This window comes from Stegostoma tigrinum, chromosome 20 (assembly GCF_030684315.1).
Source record: "Stegostoma tigrinum isolate sSteTig4 chromosome 20, sSteTig4.hap1, whole genome shotgun sequence".
Taxonomy (NCBI): domain Eukaryota; kingdom Metazoa; phylum Chordata; class Chondrichthyes; order Orectolobiformes; family Stegostomatidae; genus Stegostoma; species Stegostoma tigrinum.
In genome coordinates this window covers 57817798-57840854 of record NC_081373.1, presented here as the reverse complement: position 1 = coordinate 57840854, position 23057 = coordinate 57817798, and the positions used below count along the sequence as shown (strand labels likewise).

At 41.8% G+C, this 23057-nt stretch overlaps 1 protein-coding gene across 2 annotated transcripts in view; it reads left to right on the top strand.

Annotated features, from left to right (window-relative positions):
* kifbp (kinesin family binding protein) overlaps positions 1–22025 on the top strand; it is a 30972-nt gene extending 8947 nt beyond the window's left edge. For both annotated transcript variants that reach the window (XM_048550782.2, XM_048550783.2), the window contains exons 3-7: positions 38–117; positions 14790–14973; positions 16850–16943; positions 17323–17435; positions 21069–22025. In XM_048550782.2, the coding sequence (XP_048406739.1) occupies positions 38–117; positions 14790–14973; positions 16850–16943; positions 17323–17435; positions 21069–21947 (1350 nt within the window). In that variant the 3' untranslated portion in view covers positions 21948–22025. The remainder of the gene's footprint in view (positions 1–37; positions 118–14789; positions 14974–16849; positions 16944–17322; positions 17436–21068) is intronic.
* The last annotated feature ends 1032 nt before the right edge of the window (positions 22026–23057 follow it).

The window sequence follows — 23057 nt, the reverse complement described above, 5'->3', positions numbered from 1 at the left end:
GGTACTGCATAAAACTAATCTGTTGTTTATCATTTAGGTTGGAATTCCACCATTGGACACCCATGAACATTTCTTGGGAGAAGACGAGAGGCTGACTGAGCAGGAGAGACATAAAAGGTATGGTGGATTTTAACTTGGCAGAAATCGAATGTGAAGTTTTTCTGCAAACATTTGAGACAATCTGGAGAATTACAGATACTGGGAGCTCTGAAGTTTCAGCCAGTAATCCAGTTTTATGTGCTAATTTTAGAACATAGAACATAGAAAAGCACAGCACAGTACAGGCCCTTCAGCCCACGATGTTGTGCTGTGGAATAACCCTAATCCAAAAATAAAATAACCTAACTTGCCTTCCCCTCAATTCACTGCTGTCCATGTGCATATCCAGCAGTTGCTTAAATGTCACTAATGACTCTGCTTCCACGACTACCACTGGTAAACTATTCCATGCGCTCACAATTCTCTGGGTGAAGAACATCCCTCTGATGTCTCCTCTATAGTTCTAACACCTTAAAACTATGACCCCTCGTGGCAGTCAATCCTGCCTTGGGGAAAAGTCTCTGGCTATCGACTCTACCCATGCCTCTCATTACCTTGTACACCTCGATCAGGTCACCTCTCTTTCTCCTTCTCTCCAGAGAGAAAAGTCTGAGCTCAGTCAACCTCTCCTCCTAAGACAAGCCATCCAGTCCAGGCAGCATCCTGGTAAACCTCCTTTGCACCCTCTGCTATAATAGGGCGACCAGAACTGGACACAATATTCCAAGTTTGGTCTCACTAGGGTTTTGTGGAGCTGCAGCGTAACCTCGCGGCTCTTAGACTCGATCCCCCTGTTAATGAATGCCAAAACACCATATGCTTTCTTAACAACCTTTTCCACCTGGGTGGCAACTTTGAGGGAGCTATGCACTTGAACACCAAGAACCCGCTGTTCCTCCACACTGCCGAGAATCCTGCCTTTAAAAATTTTGTTGAGCTAATCTAGATTTTTTGAGAAGCTAACACCTGGTAAAAAAGAGAAAAAGGCAGGAAAGTAGTGCAGATGCTGAAGATATGAAAGAAAAACAAGCAGTGCCAAAGACTAAGATTGTGCCCCTAAGATGCTGCTTGGCCTGCTGTGTTCATCCAGCTCCACACTTTGTTATCTCGGATTCTCCAGCATCTGCAGTTCCCATTATCTCTAGTGCCAAAGAAACTCAGCATTCCTGGCAGCAGCTATGGAGAGAGAAACAAAATTAATGTTTTGATTCCACTATGACTCTTCACAAGAAGCTATCGTCAGAAATGAGTCATACTGGACTGAAAGCGTTAATCCTTTCTCTCCACAGGTTCTGTAGTGCATGATAAGTTTCTCGAGTACATTGCTGTTATTTCAGAAAATAACAGCAATGAGATCAAAAGAAAGAGATATAAGCAGCATTAAAGTTTTTAAAATACCTCAAAATTGCAGGATAGGACTGAAGAAAGTAGAAGTGATGTCAACAGTGTTAACTTAGATTTGTTGGAAAAGTGTTGGAATCAATTAATAAAGAAGTAATAGCAGCACATTTGGAAAATCATAATCTAATCAAGCAGAGCCAGAATGGCTTCACGAAAGGAAAATCATGCATGACTTGTCCATTGAGAGTTTTTCAAGGAAATTTCAACCAGGGTAGGTAGAGGAGAACCAGTAGATGTGTTGTGTTTGTATTTCCAGGAGATGTTTCACAAGGTACTTCACGAAAAGTTGGCGTAAGATACAAGCCCATTGTGTTGGAGGTAGTGTATTGGCATGATTCAAACTGGCAAATGAGCAGCAACAGCAAGTGGTGATGTGATTTTTTTTTCCTTCAGAATAATAACCTATAATCAGTGGGATTCCAGAGGGACCATTGCTGGGACAGCAGCTGTTTAGATAACTTGGAAGAAGGAAGCAGATGTACTATAGCCAAATTTGCAGACAACACAAAAAGGGTGGAAAAGCAAGTTATGAGAGGGATGCAAACAAGTTACGGAGAGACATTGATATGTTAAGTAAGTGAGCAAAAAGTTAGCAAATAGTGTAAATGTGGGAAAATGTGAAGTTGTTCATAGTGGAAGGGAGGACAAATGAACAGAGAATTATTTAAATGGAGAAAACTGCAGACGGCTGTAACACAAAAGGACTTGGGGTTACTTGCGTACAAAACACAGAATGCCACTACATGTGCAGCAGATCATCAAGAAGTCTAATGGAATGTTGCCCCTTATTTCAAGGGAGTTGGAGTGTAAGCGTAGGATGGTTTTATTTCAAAGTACAAAGTGCTGGTGAGAGCACCTCTGAAGTAATGTGAGCAGTTTTGGTACCGTTGTATAAGGAAAGATATTGTTTCTTTGGAAGTGATTCAAAGGAGGCTGACAAGTATGATCCCCAGAATGGAGGCATTGTCTTATGAGCAAACTTTAAAAATGTTGAGACTCTGCTCATTGGAGTTTGGAAGAATGAGAGGTGACCTTGTTGAAACATTGAGAATCCTTAAGGAGTTTGACATGTAAACACGAGGATGATTCCCATCATGGAAGTCCAGGATCAGAGGGCATGGTCTCAAAATAAATTTAAGACTGAAGTGAGGTGGAATTTCTTCTCAAAGGATGGAGAATCTCTGGAACTCCTTGCCAGTGGGAGCTATGGGGACAGATTCCTTGTGTATATTGATCGGTGGGGGGGGGGGGGGGGGATTGAAAATTATGTGGGAAAACACAAGAAAATGGATGCGAGAAAAGTCAGACCAGCCATGATCCTAAGATGGAGCAGACTTGAGGGGCTCAACAACCCACACCCGTTCCTATTTCATATGATCTTTATGGTCTGATGGGAGGATGAGTTGAGAATTTAGTTAATAAGCATATGGGTTACTTGGGTTTATAAGTAATATGTGATGTGATCGCAGTATGCCTATGCTTCTGGACACCAGTGTGACCCAGGACAAACACATCTAAACAAAGTATGTGCAACTCGAGCTTCAGGACAGATGCTGTGAAAGTTTAGGGACACTTTGTTGTAGGAGGGGCCTCCTGATTTGCTGAAGTGACTTGAAGTGAGGCAAGTAAGGGGACCCAGGAGAGTTAGTTCTTACAACTGGCAACAAGTTTGAGGTTCTTTAAGTCTCTTTAGAGAAGAGTATGGACTGCATGGGTGCATGAACTACCTGACCAGGGTACTGTCAGGGAAGCCATTCAGGTGAGGGGAATAAATAGAATTATAGTTGTAGATGGGTCTGTGTAGTGAAGGGGATAGATATGTTTTTCTCTAGCCAATGGTTATGTTGCCTGCCAGGATTTAGATATCTGCTCTGGGCTGGAGAGGAACCTGCAGTAGGACAGGGCAATAGGGTCAGAGAAATAGGGTTTTGTTCATGAGAACTGGCATCCATACTAGCGAAAGTGAAAGCTATTATTTTGGGATGGCCCACCCCAGACCCATTACTGGGAGCAGTATGCTAGTGAATCATATAACTAGGGCACGAGAGTGGGTTTTAAACTGAATAGTAGGTTGGAGGGGAGTGATGGGCAATATTTTAAAAGTAAAGAAACAACATTATAGATGGGGACAGCATTTGGGTAATTGTATCCAAAGTGCAACTGGATTGGACATGACATTCAAACATACAAGAGTACATCAGCAGATAGGGACCTACGTAGAGGCCTACAGCACAGAGACAGGTTCTTTGGCCCAGATTGGTCCATTCCAACCAAAATGTCTATCCACACTAACCCCATTTCCCTGGACTTGGCCCATATCCTTCTAAACCTTTCCTATCCATGTATTTGTCCAAATGTCTTTTAAATGATGTTAATGTACCTGCCTCAACCACTTCCGCTGGCAGCTTATTCCACATGCATACGACCCTCTGTGTTTAAACGAAAAAAGTGGCATCAGGTTCCCATTTATTCTTTCCCGTTACCTTAAACTGATGCCCTCTAGTCCGAGGCAAAAGACTGCGTGCGTTCACCCTTTCCATGCCGCTATTAATCTTACACACTTCCATAAGATGCTCCCTTAGTCTCCTGCACTGTAAACAAAAGAAGTCCTGGCTTGTCCAGCCTCGCCCTATAACTCAGCCTTTGAATCCTGGCAACATCCGTGTAAATTTCTCTTTCACTCCAGTTTAATAACACCCTTCCTATAACAAGGTGACCGAAACTGAACACAATACCCCAAATGCGGCCTTGCTGATGTCCTGTACAACTGCTACGTAACTTCCCAACTTCCATGCTCACTGCTGGAACTGATGAAGGCCAGTGCGCGAAAAGCCCTTTTCACTCCTTTGTGACTTCACTTTCAGAGAACTGTACACCTGAACGCCAAGGTCCTTCTGTTCCACTACTCTCCTTAAGGCCCTACCATTCAACATGAAACTCCAACTTGAATTGACTTTCCAAAATGCGCCACCTTATCCATATTAAACTCCATTTGCCATTTCTTGGCCCACTTCCCCAGCTGATCATGATCCCGCTGCAATTTCTGATAACCTTCCCACTGTCCACAATACCACCTATTTTAATGTCATCCACAAACTTACTAATCCTCCCTTGTACATTCTCATCCAAATCATTGATATAGATAACAAACAGCAATGGGCCCAGTACCGAATCCTGAAGTACACCACTAGTCACAGGCCTCCTGTCCGACAAGCATCCCTTCACAATTACCCTCTGCTTTCTACTATGGTGCCAATTGTGTATCCAATTTGTTAGCTGTCCCTGGATTCCATGTGGTTTAACCTTCCAGAGCAGCTTACCATGTGGAACCTTATTAAAGGCCTTACTGAAATCCACATAGACTACGTCTATTGCCGTGGTCAATTCATCAAAGAACTCTATCAAATTTGTGAGGCATGATCTCCCACACACAAAGCCATGATAACTACTCCTAATCAGACCCTGACTTTCCAAATACATGAATGTCTTATCCCTCAGAGTCTTCTCAAGTAACTTACCAGTCACAGATATTGGGCTTACTGGTCTATGATTCTCAGGTTTTTCTCTGCAGCCTTCCTTGAATAAGGGCACAATATTCACTACGCTCCAGTCTTCCAGGACCTCACTCATGGCTAACAATGATGCAAATATATCAACCAGGGCCTCCGCAATTTCTTCTCCACTCTCTTGCAGTGTTTTTGGAAATATCTGATCAGGACCAGGAGATTTATCCACCTGCATACATTCTAATACGTACAGCACCACCTCTATTGTGATATGGATTGCCCCTAAGATATCCCCACTAACTTCCCCAAGTTCCCAATTCTTTCATGGCTTTCTCCATAATAAACACTGAGGAGAACTATTCAATGGGGACTTCGCACCTCTCCTGTGGTTCACACATACGTGTCCACTTTGGTCCTTGAGGGGTCCTATTCTGTAGTTATTCTTTTTCCCTAACTATTCTAAAAGAGTCTCTTTGGATTCAGCCTAATCTTCTCAGTCGAAGCTATCCCATGCCCCTTTTTCACCCTCCTGATTTCCTTCTTCAGTAAACTCCTGTATCTCCTATATACTCCAGGGATTCTCTTGATCCCAACTGCCCGTACCTGAGGCATGCCACCTCCTTTTTTTTCTGGTCAAAGCCTCATTAACTCCTGTCATCCAGGGTTCCCTACTCCTGCCAACATTACCCTTCACCCTTAAATGAACATATAGACCTTGAACTCTAGCTATCCCATTTTTAAAGGCCTTCCATTTGCTGGAGGTCCCTTTGCCTGTAAACAACAAGATAAGGCCAGATTTTGTAAAAATTATAAATAAAAGGAGAGGCCTTGAGTCTTAAGTGCAGACAGCATTTGGAACAAAAGTGGTGACTTGTTAGCACAGATAGAGATAAATATGCATGATCTGACTTGCATCACAGAAATATTGTTGAAATGTCACCATATGAGGACCAGAGTGGTAGTCGGCTACCCTTGTAAGTTAAAGATGATAGTACAGTGATGAGACATTACTTTGGTTCAAAAGGGCAAGCATTAGTCTGGATAGAGAAAAGAAATAGTAAATCTAAGTTGTCATCTGTGAGTGTAGTTTATAGACTTCTTGACAATAGTTACACTGTAGAAGAGTTCAAGCAGGAAGAAATGAATAGGACATTAAATAAATATACTGCAGTTATGGGTGACTGTAGTCTAAATGTACTTTGGGATTATCAGGTTGGCAAAGATAGCCTGAAAAGTAAGTTGTGTGTTTTCAGGATGATTTCTTACAGCAAAGCATTCTAGAGCCAACCAGAGGGGAGACTCTGCTAGACTTAGTGTACGTGCAGAGAGACAGGAATAATCAATTACTTCTTGATAAAGGAGTCTGTAAGTGTTAAAAATCACAACATGATAGAATTTCAAGTTGAATTTGTATGACAAATTTGGTTCACAACTCATTTTTTTCACACTAAATAAAGGTAATTATGAGGGTATGAAGATAGATGTGAACTGGAAAATACGGTTAAAAGGACAGTGTAGTTGCAATGGCAGCTTTTTAAGGGGATATTTAATATTTAATAACTCAGCAAAGATTTATCCCAATGAGGAAAAAAAATGCATCATCCATAGCTAATTAATCAAATTTTAATCATCAAATCTAAAGGCTAATAATCTTTCAGGGCCAAATGGCCTGCCTCCTACAGCTTTAAAAGAAGTGCAGTTATAACCATCCAAAATTTCTTCAATTATGAAAGTGGTTGAAAATAGCATGCACAGAGAATCAGCCGAGCTAGCGGCTGGTTAGTGTAACATTTATGTTATGTCTGGGGTTGGAGGAGTGTGCATTTAATTAATTAGATTCCCTACAGTGTGGAACTGTGTGCACGGATTCCTTTCTCAATTCTTACTGTATTAGTGGTCATAATCAATTTCAAATTTAACTGGAGTGGTAGTATGGCCGATTTTTTGAGTTTTAGTCCAGGTTTATGCAGTATTTTCACATGGAGCAAGATGTGGGAGGAGACAACACAATTCAGTGTTTCTTATGCTGTAAGAGAGGTATATGCTGTGCAAATTTCAGAAGGGTGAGGCTTGATGAGTTAAAATGGATTTTGAAAGCAATAACAAAGCAATAAGGATGGCTCAGTGGTTAGCACTGCTGCTTCACAGCACCAGGGATCCAGGTTCAAATCCACCTTTGGGCGACTGTCTGTGTGGAGTTTGCAGGTTCTCCCTGTGTCTGCGTGGGTTTCCTCCCACATTCCAAATATGTGCAGGAAAATGCATGGTTACAGGGATGGGGTAGCGTGATAGGTCCGGGTGGGATGCTGTTTGGAGGGATGATGTGGACTCAGTGGGCTGAATGGCCTGTTTCCATGCTGTAGAGATTGTATGATGCTATGAATAAATTGATGAATTAAGCAAATGAGTAATTAATAAAGCTCAACATTAAAATACCCCAAGTAGAAGAGGCAACTAATAAAACTTTATTTTTGTCTTTTCAGTGAGAAAGCAGAGCAAGAGAGATACCTGTATAGACTAGGCCCATAATCCTGACCACCAGGGAAGGGGAGGGGACCGGGGCTGAGCTAAGGAATTGGGTTCATTTAACACCAACCTTGCTTTTGCCTCTGGTGACAAATACTCCAAGATGGCCTCGGTGGAATTCATGCAAGCGTGTTGGTCGGAAACAGGTTATCTTTCGGTCTGGGTGTTCCTCATCTCCCAGCCTGCTTTTGGATGCATTTTTGTGGGGTGGTGGAGGGCTCCAGTGCGTATGTGGCTGGGTTTACTCAATTTCAGTATGTATGCGCGCACGTACAAATGCTTCTTTTCGATAGTTAACTCATTCCCTCATAATCTCCCACACTTGCTTCTTGTGTTTGTTTCGTGAACACCTTCCTCCCTCTCTCTTCACCCCCCTCCCCACCATGCTCCTGTCTTTCATTCTCTCATGCTTTGTCTCTCATTTACTATTTCTCTTTCTCACTCTCTATCTCAGTGCTTCATGATTGCCCATTATTTCTCTTTTCCCACGCTCCCTCACCATCACCGTCTGTCCATGCAGCCAAGTGTGAGAGTCCAAGGTTTACCTTAACTGCTCAGGGCTAGCCAAGAATTTGAAATGAGTGGGAAAGGATTCTGTTGTCACTGTACATGTAGGTACCAACAACATAAATAGAATTAGAAAAGAGGCCTGCTTAGACAGTGAAGAACTGGGCGCCTATCCACAAAGATGATGATTTCTGGATTAATGCTTCGGCTACGTGCCAAATAGCCGATAACACGAAAGGTTAGTAAAGTGAATACATGGCTGAAAGACTGGTGTTGGAGAAATGGTTTCCAGTTCATGGGGCACTGGCTGTGCACTGGGGGTTTAACCTTGGGATGGACTGCACCGTGCAGGGACCAGTGTTATACAGAATCAAATCGAGAGGTTCAATCAATGCACAAGAACAAAATATTAATATGGAAAAGTTTTAGCAAAGATTTGTGGATTAGGTTGTTGACTTGCTCGCTGAGCTGGCTTGTTTTCATTCGGATGTTTTGTCACCATGCTAGATGACATCATCAGTGACTGCATCCAATGAGGCAGTGTTGTTCTACTCTGCTTGGAATTTATAGTCTGGTCTGTTATGGTGAGTTGTGTCATTTCCGTTTTTTTTCTGCATGGATTTGTATATGGGGTCCAGTTCTATATGTTTGTTGATGCATTACGGGTTGACATATACAACCCCCAGCCCCCTCAACAGAACAAAACCAGAAATGATACCACTCACCATAACAGATCAGAGAGTATAAATTCTGAGCGGAGTCGAACAGCATTGTTTCATGGAGGTGATAATTCACCTAGCATGGTGACAACACATCTGAACGAAAACAAGCCAGCTCGGCGAGCAAGTTAACAACCTGATTAATGTGGAAAATTAAGGTCAGAGAATGGCAGCAAGTGGAATGAATAAATGCAAGCATTCATTGACGACAAAACTAATTGCTTTGTATATTAATATATGCATCATTCATTTAAAAAATGTTGATAGCTTACATTGAACTAAGTAAATATAATCTGATAGTTTTACACAGTTATCATTGCTTGATGATCAGGATTGGGTGTGATCAAAAACAGAAAACTAGGTAATGGTAGAGGGATGGCAGGAATGTTAAGTCAGGGATGGCCCTCATTTAGAAGATCAGGATATGGAATCTTTTTGGGTAGGGATGAGGAATAATAGGGGATAAAAATCAGAGTGGGAGTGGTCTACAGCCCCATATCACTAAGATTGATCCAGGTATGGAGGAATTTTCCTATGTGGAGAGGCTGATTAGGTTGTGCCTGAGCTCATTGGAGTTTAGAAGAATGAAAGGGGACCTCTCTGAAACAGTGTTTCAAAATATTTCCATTTAAAAAGGAATGGAGCATAATAATAGCAAAATTTTACTAAAACTATACAAGGTACTAGTCAGCCTGCACCTAGAATCCTATGAAGAGTTCTGAGCTCCACCGGGTAGATGTGGAGGCATGTTTTCCCCCTGTGACACAGCCCACACCAGAGTGAATAACTGTACTGTGAGAGGTTGCCCTTTTCAGATGGATGAAGATGAATTTCTTCTGCCAGAGGTAGTAAGTCTGTGGAATTCTTTATTGCAGATAACAGTCAAGTCTGGGTTGTTTAGTATATTCAAGATTAAGGCAGATTTTTAATCAGTAAGGAAATCAAGGGTTATAGGGAAGTGGCAAGAAAGTGATATTGAAGAATATTAGATCAGTCATGATCTTGGACTCACTGTGCTCAGTGCTAACTTATACTGCAATGTCTTATGATTTTATTTAATGAAAATGTTCATCGTCTTGAGGTGAGAATGGGCAGTTAATCGTAGATACTAAGGAATTATATGAAATGAATATATTTTGCTTCGGATACAAAAAGAACCCCACTAATATTACTGGAAAAAAGACACATCGAACTTTTCATCTTGCTGTCATCAGCTCAGTTGGGAAGCTATGCCAATATAAAGGGAAAGCAAAAAAAACAGAAAAGCTGAAAAGCTTAGCAGGCCTAGCAGCGTTTGTGGAGAGAAATCAGAGTTAATGTTTTGGGTCCAGTGATGTTTTTGTAGAACATCCCTCAAAGGAAAAAGTAACATTTGTACCATATGTGAGGAGAGTACTCATTGGTTAGCAGGTGTTCTCTGGTAGAGGTGTTGGTATGGAGAATACACCATTTATTTGACTGACAGTTAACTGCTACTCTTTATATAAATTTTATACCAGGCAGTTTAACTGTACTTGTCAATACCCTGAGAAATGACCAAAGAATGGCTGTCATTTTATATTGTTCAGCTGAAATAGGCACAATGCGTGTTCATATCCTTCATGTATTTTTTACATTATTTAGCTTCTGTGCTATGAAATGACTATTTATATTCCTGCAATAGCTGTAAACCAAGAGATGGATAGGGGAGAGGAACTTGATCAAATTAAATTTACTAGAAAGGCAGTACTGAGTGAATTGCTGGAACTGCAGCAGTTAAGTCTCAGGGTCCCAACGGACTTCTTCATAGAGTCTGAAAAGTAGTGGTTAATAAGAGAATACATGCGTTGGTCTTAATTTTCCAAAAATTACTAGATTCTTGAAAGGTTCCATTAGATTGGCAAGTAGCAAATATTCAAAAGGAAAAAGGTAGAAAACAGGAAAGTACAGGCCATTTACCTTGGCCTCTGTAATGGGGAAAGTATTGAAGGTGATTATTAAGGAAGTTATAGCTGGGCACCTAGAAAAACCCGAAAAAGAGACAGCCACTCACCTGTTAAACTATATCTGGCTTTGTTCAGAAACAATTAACCCAAGTTCCTCTTGTCAACAGAGTAAATATTTTTTGTAATTAAAATTTATTAAAGCAAGTGTGCAAAGATTAGTAACAGAGAAAGGCTTAGACTTTGCAGAGGTAATTATGACTTGTTAATTTTGGAATGTTAGAATACATGTAGCAAATAGGGGTAACAGATAAATTAAGGTCCAGTGCAGATTAAATAGCAAATGGAATCAAACTGATCCCACGATTTCCCAATAATGTACTCCCAACATCAGTGACACCAAATTTTATTAAAGTATCACAAAGGGGCACAACGTTTGATGACTTGGCCTTAAACTCCTTTGTGAGCTGCTCCATCAGTGACTGCATCAACAGTTGTTCGTGTTCTTGTGGTCCACCATCCTTTCCATGTGTTATGCCTCAATTTGCATGCTGAAAATTGAGTCCAGTATTGCTGGAATTAAAGGTTTTTAAAACAATGCAGATATCCCCAGTCAACCTATCTTTCAAGCTCAGGTTGACAGAAAGCATAAGTCATGTTTCTGCCACGAACAAGAATTGCTTCTTATTGCAAATGGATGGACTGTTGCTATAATTGTTACAATTATGTATTATCAACATATAACTCTACTAGTTAAAACTCAAATCCCTTTATAAACAACCCCTGTACATGCACAAGCATATAGATATATGTAAATAAAAAGAGTATCATGGGTAAAAGGAAAACTTGGGAAAGCAGGTCACTGGTCTGTGTTCACAGGGTCAACTTGAATGGCTCTTGTGCTGATTAGAGCGCTCACAGCTTCTTGATCTTCCTACTAATGCTTTCACCAGCTTGCAGAAGACATAGGATGCTCAGTTCGTATTCTGACTTATTAATTAAAAGTACCAGTTTGCAGTAACTGCTAAAGGAAAAATAAACTGGTTTTCTTCAAACTTAAACTGGAGCAAAGACTGTTTCTGAGATAACAAGGTGTTGAGCTGGATGAACACAGCAGACCAAACAGCATCAAAGGAGCAGGAAGGTCTACCTTTCGGGCCTAGACCCTTCTTCAGACCCTTTTTCTGAAGAAACGTCAGCCTTCCTGCTCCTGTGTGGAGCTGCTTGGCCTGTAGTGTTCATTCAGCTCCACACATTGTTATCTCAGTTTCTCCAGCATCTGCAGTTCCTACTATTTCAAAGACTGGGCTTGTGAACAAACCATCAGAAACAAACTGTATAACTACCTAAGACCCAATCACATAGTTGTTGACAAGCAGAAGGGCCTTTCTTGTCAATAATTGTTCATTAGCCTACAGACTGATCAGTTACTTTTTGCCAGTTCGTGCTCAGCCCTTGGCTCTATTTTGTCTACGAATCATTTCCTTCCGCTTGAACCAGCATCTGTGTAAACATTACAATGAGTGTCAGATTACTTGTTTGCATAATTGTAGTGATCCTTCAACAATCCTTTGTTTATAAACCAGTTTTTTTTTCCTATTTCAGTCCACAGTCAGAAATACCGATAAAACAATAAAAAGAAACATGGCCTTTACAGTTGGGTCAATGCTCTCCTGTATTCTTGGAAACTACACTTCTGTATTTCCTCAGGCACAACTCCAGTTTTCCACAAACTGATAGCTTCACCAAGCTGGATTATTTTCCTGAGCCCAACTTACTCAATTACAACAAACAATTACTGGTAGACTTTCAAACCCTACTCTGATTTATTCATGATACTTGGCATCTTCTGAGCCCTTATTGCTCCCAGGATTTAGAGTCATAGAAATCTACAGCACAGAAAAAGGCTTTCATATCTGTGCCAGTCAAAAAGTCTAATTCCATTTTTCAGCACTTGGCTCATAGCCTTGCGTGCCTTAGCATCACAAGTATACATCTACATATTTCTTAAATGTTAGGAGTGTTTCTACCTCTGACAGCCTTACAGGTAGTGAGTTCCAGATTCCCACCAACTTCTGAGTGAAGAAGTTTTTCCTCTCATCTCCTCGAGGCCGTCTGTCCTTAACTGTAAATCTGTGTCCCCAAGTCATTGATCCTTCTATCAAGGCATTTCCCTGAGCCCTCGTTAGACAGAGGTGTTCCATTGCTCTAGATGAAAATCATTTGCATTTAGCAGCACAGCTAAAAGTAGTCTTGCCTAACATCGAGGCTTCATCTCTTATCACATACTGTCTTCCAACCTCACTTTCATTTTTGAACTTTTCTTTGATGATCCATGAACTGTCCTGAGTAACCAATTTTAAAATTTTTCACCACAGTCCTGTTGCCAAATAGAATTCACTAAACTTAATATTTTGGAACATTCGAACATACCGGACTGTTTGCTAGACCAGCATTTATTGCCCAGAGGGCAGTTAAGAGTCAACAACATTGCTCAGGGTCTGTAGGCACATGTAGGCCAGACCAGATAAGGAATGGAAACCTATTTCTGACCCAAAGTAGTAAGTGAACTCGCAAGTGGTTTTGTTCCCGGGTATCTGCTGCCTATACCCGTTTGGATAATAAAGGATGCGTATTTGGAAATTGCTATCGAAGGAGGCATGGTTAGTAGTGAGTACAGCTTGTACCATTTACACAATATCACTGGATTGCTAGTGAAGGTTGTAGTTGTGCCATTCAAATGGAATGCTTTGTCCTGGATAGTGGTGTTGGATGAGCTATACTCATCTAGGTGAGTGGCAAGTATTCCATCAGATTCCGGACTTGTGCCTTGTGGATGATGGATGGACAGGCTCTGGGGTGCTAGGAGGTGAATTACTTGCCAATGTTTCCATACTCTGACCCACTAATTTGGCCACAATATGTATATGGCTGGTCAAGTTCGGATTTACCAATATGTTGATAGTAGGGGTTTCAGCCTAGTTTGAAAGAATTATCTTATGAAGAAAGGCTGGGCCTTTAGGTGTTTAGAAGGGAAAGTTGTGATCTTATTGAAACATATAAGATCTTGAGAGGACTGGTTAAGGTTAGGTTAGATACTAAGAAGATCTTGTTGGGGAATCTAAAACTAGAGAACACAGTTTAAGACTAAGAGGCTTTGTGTTTAAGACAAATGAGAATTTTCTAAGGGTCGCTTGAATGTAGAATTCTTTTCCTCAAGGTTGTGAAGAATGAGCCTTTAAAAATCAATTCAAGTCTCAGCTAGAGAGAGTTTTAATAGACAAGGGAGTAGTGGGCAGTAGAGTGCAGACAGGATACTGGAGCTGAGGCCACAGCAATACCAATCATAATTTTGAAAATTTGAGCAACTAGTTAAGTTATTTGTTTGCTGTCGCTGCTGCTACACAGTAGCAATGGAGTGATGTTTGTCACTAATGGAATGCTGCCATCAAGCACAGTCAGTCTCACGCTAAGGAGTAATGTATAAAAAATTCACTGCTAGTGTGATGTTGGGTATATAGGCTGTATGGCTCAGTTACACGTGGATTGTATCAAATAGCATACCCATGCAGTGTTTGCATCAAACAAGGTACAAACTATAGCAATTGCTCTGCACTTTCAAGACTCACCACATGATGTCCAACATTAATGTGATTTCATAGAGAGGCAACATTTTCTAAATAATCTTGCATGTGTTCAAGTTCAAGTCAAGTTCACAGTGTGGCACGCTTGTGTGTGCTCATGTATTAATACACAGGGTCCTGTATTTTGCAGTCGGAAAGAAAGTGCACTAAAGCTATCTGTTTCAACTCAACACAGACAGTGATAACCAATCATTGTCAGGGCAATGTCTTGACAAATCAGATTCACCCTGCCTTGTTTAAAACTTAAAGCCTAGCAGTTAACTGTCAGCTAGCATTATTTAGTGGACTATTGTAACACCTCTACTAATCAGTGTCTATTTGCCAGCAAATCAGCACCCTTCTCGTGCATTATAAGTATTGTTTCACCTTTTCATTGGTTTCTGTACCACAGCAGCACAGCTATGTTCCTCTGTGGTAGGTATGACGCAATGAGCGGAAATTTTCCCCAGATTTTACTGGCCCTACGTTTGCAGTTACTTATTACCTGTTCAGCCATATGAATGACCGCATGTTTGGTTTGTATAGGTTTGAGAAGGTTTACACTCATACCTTATATTACTTGGCACAAGTCTACAAACACCTGGATATGAATGAGAAGGCTGCCTGGTACTGCCATACAACCCTGCAACGTCAGCTGCAGTTCACTCATTACAATCCTGTGGAGTGGGCTATCAATGCTGCTACTTTGTCCCAGTATTATATTACAAAGGTAAGTCTGCATATGCATTGTCTTCAGATATCAGTCCAAGGCATTATGATTAATGCATGGTGCCAGGACTCCAGAAGCAATTTGAGTGTGTGGGTTTCACATAGATATTTGAGAGCTCATTTGACAATGGAATCCCAAGTGTTCATAGTTAGCATTACCCATGGAAAATTATTCCTTACAACTTTACAGAGAGATTTCTTCACAGAAAGATAATGTTGGACCAGGAACGGAGTGCGGTTAGGTGAGTGGGTTGGAGGGGGCAGGTAATGTTGACAGATTGGGCTGTGAGGGGCAGGAATGAGCTAGGGCAGGGAGAGGTGGGATTGGATGTGACTGAGTGGGGGTGAGACATGGCGTGGAAGGGTAAGATCAGGTGAGACTGTGAGGTGACGTAGAAAATGTCACTTCTTTCTTCTCATTTCTTTGGTTTAGAACTGAATTGAAGTTAAGAATTGAACTTTGAACAGCAGCTTGTTTAAAAGTTGAGAACAAAGATGGTTGTTTTCTATTGGTAACTGGCCTGGAAAGATAATGCAACTTAATTACTGATCTAAGGACATGAGGCCATTCAGCACCAAGCTATTGCTATACTCCTGGCTGGCAGCTGTTTGGATGTTAAATTGATCAATTGAGGGAGAACCAGTTCTGACTGGGTTTTGGCAAGAGACAGTTTTATCTTTTGGAGGATTTTAGACATAGTGCTGATTGATTTTGCTGTCTCTCTAGTGTCTTTTCAATTCTTGAATTGTTGAGGGGTCTTAGAAAATAATCTCAATCTGAAAGAAATAAGAAAATATTCCTGAAGTCTGATGAAATTGTTTGCACTTTGGGATTCAAGCAAATTATACTTCTCCATGAACAGTTGTCCAAGGATTTTATGAAAACATGGTATCAGTCATTGGAAACTGTTTATTGAACTGGTAAATCACAATTCTTTTACTTTCTCTTTATAATTTATCTCTTAAGTGTGTCTGTCAATGTGAGTGGGAGTTATGATCAAGGAAGATTGGACTTTAGATCATAGATATTGTGATGTTGTCATTAGATATATGCATGATGGAGGGACAGGACTGGCATTATGCCATTCCAGGATATATGATCTTCAGACAGGACAGGGGAGGCAGTGTTGCATTATTAATTAAGGAGTCAGTACCTGCTGTAAGGAGGGACTACATCTTGGAAGGGGTCTTTAAATGAAGCTTTGTGGCTAGAGCTTAAGAATAAAAAGGGAGCAGTGATGCCACTGGGTGTGTTTTATAAGTCACAAACAACAGACAGCAGTCAGTTGAGGAGCAAATACTTAAATATTTGGACAATTTCCTGAGGGATATAAAAATAGAAATAGAGCAGTTATATCAAGGGATTTCAGTTTCCCCAATATTAATTGGAATAATGATAGCATTTAAGGATTTAGAGGGCACAGATTTCTTGAAATTTTTCCATATCAACATGTAGAAGTCCTAAAAGATACGGTTTAGTGCAGGGCGTAATTCTGGGGAAGAAACCAGGACAGGCATTCAAGGTGGAAGTAGGATTCAAGGACCATGAAACTTGGTGACTAACTGGATTTCTGCTTTTGGCTCTGCCATTTTGTGTGTGTGTTTTTTTTGGGGGGGGCGGGGTGGGTGGTGGTAGGTGGTAATGTTTTTGTCCTCGTTTGTGTGTCTAAGCAATATATCTGGGATGGATTTCAGTGAAGCCTGGTATACACATGGAGCTGGCCTTGGCAGGTGCTGTTTACCTTCTAAATTAAGGTCCTGATCCACAGCCTGGAACTTTTAAAAGATTTGTCAGGGCTGTACAGTCGACTGCAGGCTGCAGCGAATGTTCTAAAGATCAGCTTAAAATTACAGGTTGTCTGTGTTCTCTTGAGCAGCAGCTTTACATGGAAGGTCGTTTGTGCCTCGCTGCTGCAAGCGTAATCTTCAATCAGACCGGCGGAACATCCTCAGAATCTCCTGCAGAGGAAAGTAAGTTTCGTTATCCAGTAATAGTTTCATATTATTGAAAAGAATGCTTATGAGCAACGTTCAGACCCTTTTAAGTTTCAACTATGGAGTTGTTTTTCCAGTTGTGTACTGTGCCCTCCCTAAATTTGCTCCAGAAGCAGCAGGATTCATTTGCCCAATCCCAGAGTGATATGATCCTTGTGCCATTTTCACCGCAGAAATGAAGTATTTTCACCAATACAATGTCCTAGAGCTTTTGTAGTGACTTGTACCTTTGTAAACTCAAATTGTTCAAAATCATTAAGCCCTAAGCAATCACTTCCTTCAGTCTTTACTTGATGGCTGACTCATAGGATGGAGTCATTGAGAAACACTCAGCATGTCATTTATCTACACACAGGTGAAGAGGAGAGAGACCATCGTGATCAGCTGCAACAGAAGAAGGCAGAAATAGCTCGGTGTTGGATAAAGTACTGTCTCAATTTGCTGCAGGACTCGCGCAAGTTGCTTGAGGTATATGCAACAGGAAGATTTGGTAACTGAACTGAACTGTTACAGAGAAATGCCTGTGATCTCCATATTAGGGTCTTAAAATTCAATAAGATGAGTTGGACTGTGAGAGAGGAGAATATCCCCTTGACTGTACCTGAAAAATGTGCCTAAGAATTGGGGAAAATTCGAACAATATTCACAAAGGAGAAAGACATTATATCTGGAGATTTCAAATGTGTTGGTAATGTTCTACGGCATGTTAACACTAAGGAGGAAGTATTAGATATTTTAGCAGGTATCAAGGTGCATAAATCTCCAGAGCCTGATGAGATGAATCCCAGACTGTAATAGGAGACAAGGGAGGTTGCTGGGCCCTAGTGGAGATATTTAATGCTTTGCTGGCCATAGGTGAAGTGCCTATGACTTGAGGTAGGCTAATGTGGTTCCTTTGTTCAAAAAGGACAGCAGAGATTGACCAGCTAATTACTGGTTAGTCAGCAAAATAGATTGGGATCGTTAGGAAGAGCTGAAAATCCAATTGAAGAAGGAAGAGGGGGAGAAGGAATGTGGGAGGAAGAGTGCTGTGATGTTTGGATCTAGTGAAACGTTTGATCTGATTCCAGTCTGTTGAGGAGGAGGTGAGCTGCATTGGTGGGATTCGAACCCGGATCCCTGGAACATTATCTGGATCACTAGATTAACAGTCCAGTGATAGGCCACTTGGCCATTGCCTCCTCTCCCCCAGTTAGAGCATGTAGTTCACATGGACTTCAGTGAGACCTTTGACGAGATCCCATGTTATTCCAAAGGTAAACGCCTGAGGGATCCAAGACAGTTTGGCAAACTGCATTCAGAATTCATTTGCAAAGGAACATAAGACAGTGCAGCACTGAACGGGTCCTCAGACCCATGATGTTGTGCCCAACGTGATGCCAAATTAAACTAATTCCTTTCACCTGCCTTTGGTCCATATCCCCTCATTCCTTGCACGTTCATGCACGTGTCTAAAAGTTCCTGAAACACCCTTATTGTATCTGCCTCCACCACCGTCCTGGCAGTGTGTTCCAGACTCCTTCCACACTCTTTTTTTAAAAAACAACTTGCTCCACACATCTCCTTTGAAGTTTTCCCCATTCAAACCTATCTGTGCATGTCATCATTTTATGGACTTCTATTAAGTCATCCATCAGCCTCTGTCACTCCAGAGAAAACAGCATGAGTATTTTATAGCCTCTCCTTATAGCTCATTCCCATTAGTCGGGGCAGAAACCTGGTAACCTTACCTGTACCCTCTCCAAAACCTCCACATCCTTCCTGTAAATTGGTGACCGGAATTGAATGCAATACTTAGTGTGGCCTAACCAAAGTTTTCATAAAGCTGCACCATGACTTCCTGACTCTCATTCTCAATTCTCCAACCAATAAAGGCAAGCACGCCATACAGCTTCTTTACGACCCTGTCTAGTTGTGTGGCCGCTTTGAGGGAGCAATGGACTTGAACTCCAAGATCCCTCTCTACTTCAGTGCAGTTCAGGGTCTTGCCATTAACTGTATACTTTTCCTTAACATTCAGTCTCCCAAAGTGCAGCACCTCATGCTTGCCCAGATTAAACTGCTTCTGCCATTTCTTCGCCAATATCTGCAACTGATCTATATCCTGCTGTATCCTTTGACAACCTTCTACACTATCTACAACTCCACTGATCTTTGTGTCATTTGCAAACTTACTAACCCAGTCATCTACATTTTCGTCCAAGTCATTTATGTGTATCACAAACAGCAGAGGTTCCAATATGGATCCCTGTAGAAGACCAGTAGTCATGGTCCTCCAGCCTGAAAAACAACCTTCCACCAGTACCCTGCCCCTTTTACAGACAAGTCAATTCTGAATCCAAGCAATCAAGTCACCTTGGATCCCTTGCATCTTAATCTTCTAGACGAGCCTACCATGAGGGACCATGTCAAAAGCATTACTAAAATCTATGTAGGCAACATCTACTGCTCCACCCTTGTGGATCACCTTTATCACTACCTCGAAAAATTCAATCAAGTTAGTAAAACATGACCAGCCCCATGCAAAACCATGTTTTTCCAAACATTCATAAATCCTATCCCCAAGAATTCTCTCCAGTAGCTTCCCCGCCACCTGTGTGAGACTCACCAGTCAGTAGTTTCCTGTATTATTCCGGTTAACCTTCTTGAATAAATGAACAAGATTAGCTACTCGCCAGTTCCTTGTGACCCCTCCAGTGGCTAATGAGGATATAAAGATCTTTCTCAAAGCTCCAGCAATCTCCTTTCTTGCCTCTCTCAGTATCCTGAGGTGGATATCATCAGGCCCTGGGGACTAGGATTGAGGGTTGTTTTTGTGATTGGAAGCCTATGACCAGTGTTGTGCCACAGTGTTTGGTATTGGGACCCTTGCTGTTTGTTATGTACATTATTAACTTTGATGTGAACCCAGAAGGTATACTTAGTAAGTTGGTCAGTGACACGAAATTTGGTGGTGGTGGTGTTAATGAAGAGGAGGATGGTCCAAGGCTACAGTCTGATATTGATCAGCTGATAAACTAAGCAGAGCAATGGCAGATGGAATTCAATCTTGATAAGTGTGAGGTGACGCATTTTGGGAGGTCTTGTAAGAAAAGGATTTACTTGATGAATGGATTTCATTGGCTGGACAAAACTACATGCAGGAGGCCTAGGGAGTTCTAAGGAGCAAAGGGACCTTGGTGTACAAGTCCATAGACCCCTGAAGGTGCCGGTACAGGTAGACAGGGTAATGAAGAAGGCTTATAGGGTGTTTGCCTTTATCAGCAGGTGTTTGGAATACGGGAACAGGACAGTCATGTTGAAACTTTTACAGAGCATTGGTTAGCCACAGATAGAAAACTTCGTATAGTTCTGGTGACCATGCTGTCAAAAGATTGTAATTGGACTAAGAGGGTGGTGAGGAGATTCACTCGGGTGTTGCCTGGAATGGAGAGACTGGATAGACCAGGTTTGTTTTTCTTGAAGCAGAGGAGGCTGTTAAGCCCGTTTCTGTACCATCTGACTATGTTCATGACAGTGAGGCCCACTACTGCATGCCTCTTCCATATTCTCCAGTATCCCATTGTTGATGTCTCTAGGTTCCACCATATCAGGCTGTAGTTGTAAGAGTATCAGGCTTGCTCCTTTGTACAAAAATAAATTATATCTAGTAAGGGTGCCACAAATCCCAATTGCATTAGGCTTCTGAGGCTACCATTCTCACATTGTCAGCCCCTTCATGGAGACCAAATAACTCTGTACACATCTGGGTTAAATTTTACTGGGGAGGGAGTTCCAGGATTTTGATGCAGCAACAGTGAAAGAACGGGTATATTTCCAAATCAGGATTGTAAGAGGTTTGGAAGCGAACTTGCAAGTGGTGATGTTCCTTTTGCATTTGCTGATCTTGACTTCTAGATGGAATGATCACGCGTTTGGAAGGTACTATCTGGGAAGCTTTGGGTTTTGCAGTGCATCTTACGGATGGATCTCTCGGCTATCACTGAGTGTTGGTAGCGAAGGGATTAAATATTTGTAGATTGTGGCACCAATGAAGAGGTTGCTTTGTTTTGGATAGTGTCAAGCAAACTTGTTTATTGTAGCTGTCTTCTTTTCTTATAGGATGATGTTGGCGAAATGGATGATGATCGTCAGGAAGAGCTGAAAATCCGATTGAAGAAAGAAGAGGAGGAGAAGGAGCAGGGGAGGAAGAGTGCTGTGATGTTTGGATCTAGTGAAACATTTGATCTGATCCAGTCTGTTGAGGAGAAGGTGAGCTGCATTTACCCTGTGGACTTCAGCAATGCTCGAGACGTGTTCTTGGTTGGACAAAACTACGTGCAGGAGGCCAAAGAATTCTTTCAGCTCGATGACCATGTGACAGACCATATTGAGGTAGTTCAGGATCACAGTGCGTTATTCAAGGTCTTGGCATTTTTTGAAGAGGACCAAGAGAGGCGTTGTAAGATGCACAAACGGCGCATTGATATGCTGGAAGCAGTCTACACAGAGTTAAACCCACAGTATTACCTCTTAGTTTGCCGGCAGCTTCAATTTGAGATAGCTGACACTTACTATGAAATGATGGAGCTAAAAGTCTCTATTGCCAATCGGCTGGATGAATTAGATAGTCACAACATCAAGAAAATAAACCACCTAGCACAGTCAGCCATTACCTACTACACCCTCTTCCTAGACTCTCTGAAGAATTCGGAGAAGAAATTTCCAGAGAAACTGGAATCCGATATCTTGCGACCAGCGCTAGTTTGCAAGTTTCGCATTGGTTGGTTGTACAGTAAGATGATCACTTCAGACCCGAAGCTGCAGCTCACCAACCTGCAGCAGTCAGTGGAGTGTTACCGCTTTGTGGTGGATTACTGTGAGACGCATCCTGAGGCCACCAAGGTAATGGAGCCTGAGCTGGAGCTCTGTGTTGAAATGGCCACCCTTTTGCCGGCAAGGATGGAGAAACTAAAGGCCAAAATAGTAGCTTTTAACTGACCTGCTGTAGAGACCTGCTTCACTTCTCTATCCCAGCGCCTGTACTTCCCTGTGTAATAAACATACCCAGCATGTTCAGCTCAGTGTCTTTGTATGTTGTCTCCAACTGTATTTTTTTTTATTTCGCCAATGAGTGTGTCCCAGGCTAGGCTAGCATTATTGTCCATTTCTAACTGCCCTCTTGGACTGTTGCAGTCCGTCTGATATAAGGACACGCACAATGCTGTTATGAAGGGAATGCCAGGATTTTGACCAAGATACAGTGAAAGAACAGTGCTTATATTTCCAAGACAGGAAGGTGTGAGAGATGAAAGGGAACTTGCACATATCTGAATGTCTCCCATATGTCTGCTGTCCTTGTCCTTCTAGATAGTAACGGTCAAGGTTCATTTGATAACTGGTGATCCGATGGTGTTGAAGTTGGGGGATTCAGTGAACACCATTGAATATCAAGGGGACATGGTTGGATTCTTTTGTTGAAGGTGGTTGCTGCTTGGTTCATCTGTGGCTCAATATGACTGCACTTTGCAACCTAAGCCTGGGTAATGTCCAGGCCTTGCTGCATTTGGACTTGGTGTATTTTAGTATCTGAAGAATTGCTAATGGTAGTGAACACTGCAATCATCAGTAAACATCCCCAATTCTGACTTTATGATGAAGGGAAGTTCATTGATGGAGCAGCAGAAGGTGGTTTAAACCTAGGACACACTCATGAGAAACTGTTGCGTTGCCCATTATGATTTGTGCATGTAACTATCTAGTTGGCTACATGGATGTTTTCTTGGCGGTTATTAGTTAAACCAGGGAAGAGATATCCTGTGGTCTGGGACTGAAGATGATTGGCTGTCCAACAGATTTATGGCTATGCAGCAAGACTGCGTCTGCTGGTTTTGGGAAAGTTTAACTCTATAGCATGCCTTTTGGCATGTAGTTTCACCTCATCTTTAGGCATGCCTGGTTGTACTCCTGGCATAACAAAGTGTGAAGCTGGATGAACACAGCAGGCCAAGCAGCATCTTAGGAGCACAAAAGCTGACGTTTCGGGCCTAGACCCTCTCAGCCTGCAACGCCAGCTTTTGTGCTCCTAAGATACTGCTTGGCCTCCTGGGT